General features: G+C 40.2%; 1 protein-coding gene across 1 annotated transcript; it reads left to right on the plus strand.

The window, feature by feature from the left end:
• On the plus strand, positions 1-3,637 carry MEF7 (Tetratricopeptide repeat (TPR)-like superfamily protein). Its single transcript, XM_010262694.3, has one exon. The coding sequence runs from the start codon at positions 135-137 to the stop codon at positions 3,189-3,191; it is 3,057 nt and encodes a 1,018-aa protein (XP_010260996.2). The 5' UTR covers positions 1-134; the 3' UTR covers positions 3,192-3,637.
• Positions 3,638-4,927: the final 1,290 nt, after the last annotated feature.

A 4,927-nucleotide genomic window follows, 5' to 3' on the forward strand; every position in this document is an offset into this window, starting at 1 on the left:
GCAAATTTTGGGAGAGAACCGAGCAAGCGCGACTAGCCAAGAAGGCTGAGCCTGCCTTAGCTCATCAATGGCCGACCAACCCAAATTGAAAAAGGCGCGGCAACCATGAACAAATCCTCTCTGCTTACCTTACTATGATTTGCAGGTTTCTTACACTCGCTTTCAGATTAAAACCAAATCTGAATCCTCACAACCTTAGCCTTTCAACTTCATCTGTTCCAGCAGAAAACCTTGTAAATTTGAAAATCCATAATCAGAGTTTTGAAACCTCACCGTCTTCACTGATCCCTCTGCAGAAGCTGATTGACCGGTACAAAAAGTCTCGATTACGCTTTCGAATTTCGACCTCTTCACCAGCTCCAAGTGAAGAACCGTTTTGTGATTCGTTTTCGTATTCTGAGAAATACGAGTGCCTAGTTCGTCAGTGTGAAGGTTCTTCTAATCCTGAAGATGCTGAACGACTCCATTCTCAAATCATCAAGAATGGGTTTGTCGGTAATTTATTCCTATATAATACGCTCATTAATCTATATGTTCGAACGAGTAATGTGGCATCGGCCCACCGGTTGTTTGGTGAAATGCCGGAGAAAAATGCGGTTACGTGGACTTGCTTGATATCTGGCTATACCCATCAGCACATGCCTGATGAAGCATGTGCTCTTTTGCGCTCGATGATTTGTGCCGGATATCTTCCAACCCACTATACATTTGGTAGTGTACTCCGAGCTTGTCAGGATTCTGGGCCTGGTAAGCTTCGGTTTGGAATGCAAGTCCATGCTCTAATTTCTAAAACCCCGTACATGCTGGGCGTTGTAGTTTCAAATGCCATGGTTTCAATGTATGGCAGTTGCTGCTTGGAATCAGTAGTATATGCTCGCAGAGTTTTTGATGAAATACAGATAAAAAATTCAATATCTTGGAATTCCATTATTTCTGTCTATTCTCAAAGGGGATATGCCTTTTCTGCTTTTGAGCTCTTCGCAGAAATGCAGTTGGAGGATTCTGGGTTCAGTTCTAAACCTAATGAATATACTTTTGGCAGCCTCATAACTGCGGCTCATTCAACTTCCAGTGATTGTAGTTTGTGTTTACTTGAGCAGATGTTTGCCCGAGCTGTAAAATCTGGATTCTCTAGTGATTTGTATGTAGGTAGCGCTTTGGTTAGTGGATTTTCGAGGGTTGGTTTACTTGATGAAGCTAGAAAGATTTTTGAAAAAATGAGTGAGAGAAATGTGGTTTCCATGAATGGACTGATGGTTGGTTTGGTGAGGCAGAAAAGAGGAGAAGCAGCAACCCGGGTTTTCATTGAGACAAAAGACTTGGTGGGGATAAACTGTGATTCTTATGTAGTTCTTCTTAGTGCTTGTGCTGAGTTTAAGGTGCCAGAAGAAGGGAAAAGGAAGGGTAGAGAAGTCCATGCGTTTGTACTCAGAACAGGCCTCAATGATGTAAAGGTTGCCATTGAAAATGGGCTGGTGAACATGTATGCCAAATGTGCTGCCATTGATGATGCCTGCAAGGTTTTCAATTTCATGAGTGTTAAAGATTTGGTGTCGTGGAACTCCATGATCTCTGGTCTTGATCAAAATGGATGTTTCAAAGAGGCAGTGATGAACTTTCAAGGAATGAAGAGAAGTGGATTCGTGCCTTCAAATTTTACATTAATTAGCGCTTTGAGTTCATGTGCAAGCTTGGGGAACATCATACTGGGGGCACAAATTCATTCTGAAGGAATCAAATCAGGTCTTGATTTGGATGTCTCAGTCTCAAATTCGCTTCTTGCCTTCTATTCAGAAGCCAACCATCTCACTGATTGCCGGAAAGTGTTTTCTCTTATGACAGAGTATGATCAAGTTTCATGGAATTCCATCATTGGGGCATTAGCTGATACAGAAGCTTATGTTCCCCATGTCATAGAGCATTTCTTGGATATGATGCGAGCTGGTTGGAGTCCAAACAGAGTGACTTTCCTAAATGTTCTTGCAGCAATAACAACACTTTCAATTCACGAGCTGGGGCGTCAAGTTCATTCCTTAGTGCTAAAGCATTGTATTGCAGATGATAGCACCATAGAGAATGCACTTCTCTTTTGCTATGGGAAGTGTGGGGAAATGGATGATTGTGAGAAAATATTTTCAAAAATGTCAGATAGGAGAGATGAAGTTTCCTGGAACTCCATGATTTCTGGATATATACGTAATGGGCTCTTGACAAAGGCCATGGATTTGGTTTCGTTTATGATACAGAAGGGACAGAGACTGGATGGTTTCACTTTTGCAACAGTTCTCAGTGCATGTGCCTCTGTTGCAGCATTAGAGCGTGGCATGGAAATTCATGCTCGATGGATAAGGGCTTGCCTGGAATCTGATGTTGTAGTTGAGAGTGCACTTGTTGATATGTACTCTAAATGCGGAAGGATAGACTATGCCTCAAGGGTCTTCGGGGTGATGCCTATGAAAAATGAGTTTTCTTGGAATTCAATGATATCAGGTTATGCAAGACATGGGCATGGCGTGGAGGCACTAGAGCTGTTTGATAGGATGCTGCAGGAAGGAAAACCACCAGATCATGTTACTTTTGTTGGTGTCTTGTCAGCTTGTAGCCATGTGGGGTTAGTTAACAAAGGTTTTGAGCATTTTGAGTCCATGAGCAAGAAATATGGTCTGACTCCAAGGATGGAACATTTCTCTTGCATGGTGGATCTCCTTAGCAGAGCTGGAGAGCTCAGTATGGTAAAGGACTTCATTGAAAGCATGCCAGTGAGCCCCAATGTTCTTATTTGGAGAACTGTACTAGGGGCTTGCTGTCGCACAAATGGTGGTAAAACAGATCTGGGGAGGTGGGCTGCAGAGAATCTTTTGGCATTGGAACCTCAAAATGCAGTGAATTATGTCCTCCTTTCTAACATGTATGCTTCTGGTGGTAAGTGGGAAGATGTTGCAGAGGCTCGGGCTGCAATGAGGGAGGCAGCAGTGAAGAAAGAAGCTGGCTGTAGTTGGGTGACCATTAAGGATGGGGTTCATGTTTTTGTAGCTGGAGATAAATCTCACCCAGATTCAGAGGAGATTTATGCAAAGTTGCAGGAATTGAACAGTAAAATGAGAAATGCTGGTTATGTGCCTCAGACAAAATATGCCCTGTATGATCTTGAAGTAGAGAACAAAGAAGAACTGCTTATCTGTCACAGTTAGAAACTTGCAGTTTCCTTTGTTCTCATTCGGACATCAGCATTGCCTATTAGGATCATGAAGAACCTTCGTGTCTGTGGTGATTGTCACTCTGCCTTCAGATACATATCCAAGATTGTTGGGCGCTAAATAGTTTTACGTGACTCCAACAGGTTTCATCATTTTAGTGATGGAAAGTGTTCATGTGGGGACTACTGGTAATTGATTGATTAATTGAATGGGCATTGACATTATTTTTGGGTAAACCCAGTAAATTGAGTTTTGAACAAAAGCCATTCCATTTGAAGATAAAACAGATGAAAGACAAGTTGTAGAATTACAGTTTCCGTCATCCCCATTTTATTTTTCAATGGATTTTGATGTAAGAGATGAAGATTTTGGCTTTGTTGTACAGTAAATTATCTGAGTGACAGACATTTTTGTTGCCTAATCTAAAACAAGTTTTGTTATGGCTGTCTATTGTATCTATTCTAATATTTCTTCGCACTCTAAACTTCTGCTTCCTTTGTACATGGTACTATTTTGTCATTTGTGCAAGAGCTCTCCGGTCTCAACCATTTGATGTACTTGAACTTGGGACTTGGTGTTGTATGGGTTTTATTGGCGATATACTGGTTTCAGTATTAAGTGTTACTGGAGTTAAAAGTCATTAGGTCATGGATTAATCATGACAACTTCATACTGTTAAATCATATGATTTAATTACACCATCACTGCTTCCTATCAAACATCTCGTTTTCACCCATAATCCACGGGGAAGAAATCTTGCATAACTTCCTTATTTGCAAATTGCTCTTTGCAATAAAACTCTTTGTTTTCGTGGTGTGAAGGGTAGTTTCCAGAGGTTTGATGCAGCCCCTCTCTGGCTTTCTGAAGTTTTGAAGTCTGATGTTAGCTTCTGTTTCTCTGGTAGTTAGGTGTTTGTTTCCTCTTTTTTATTTTTCCTCTCCTTTGGTTTTGTTGTTTGTTTGTCTTGTTGTTGTTTCCTGGTTGTAGCTTACATTTGTGTTAATGGAAGCTCCTTTTTACACAAAAAAAATCCAGATCATTGAAACTGAATGGTCAACCTAGCTAGTTAAAACGTTAAACCCATAAAGAGACGCTATAAATATTTTACTTTTTTTGTTGATTTCAACTTTCAAGAAAGAAGTTTTGATTGGTTAGCTCAGCTGACCAGATGGGATAAAACAATTAACTTGTTCCATATGTAGTAAGTACATGAGCGTCAAAGATAAAGTACAGGAAGTTCATTCAGTTTAGTTGCCAAGGAATTCAGAAGAAGCATTTCCCCTTGATGACCTTAGCAGGCATTTGCTAGAAAAGTCTTCATTCTTCTCATTCAGAACCTGCATTGCAATGCCATTGCATCCACCATTAGTTTCCAGAATCAAGCTTTCATTTGATAATATCTTTAGGGGAACTGGAGTTGGTGACATCTTTATTGAGCCCAGGTCCATTTTTCTGGGCTGGGCTGAAAATGATCAGCCTATTGCAACTCCCATAGTCCCTTGTGTCTTAATGATTTTTTTTTTTTCATTTAAAAATTATTGTCAAAGTAGCACACTAGCAGTGTAAAAGCATTAAAATTTGACTTTATCCATAACGTGAGGTGGAGGGTTTTGACTTTATATTTATAGTTTTTTAATATTTTACAGTTAGGCTGTGTTTGGTTTGAAAGAAAAGAAAGAGAAAGGAAGTTGGGCTGCAAATGGATTGAATTGGATTGGATATAGGTACAT

Source organism: Nelumbo nucifera, chromosome 5 (assembly GCF_055504915.1).
Source record: "Nelumbo nucifera cultivar China Antique chromosome 5, China Antique-T2T, whole genome shotgun sequence".
NCBI classification, from domain to species: Eukaryota; Viridiplantae; Streptophyta; class Magnoliopsida; order Proteales; family Nelumbonaceae; genus Nelumbo; species Nelumbo nucifera.

Excerpts from the sequence above, each read along its gene's own strand:
- MEF7 (XM_010262694.3), top strand. The coding sequence starts at position 135 with ATGATTTGCAGGTTTCTTACACTCGCTTTCAGATTAAAACCAAATCTG.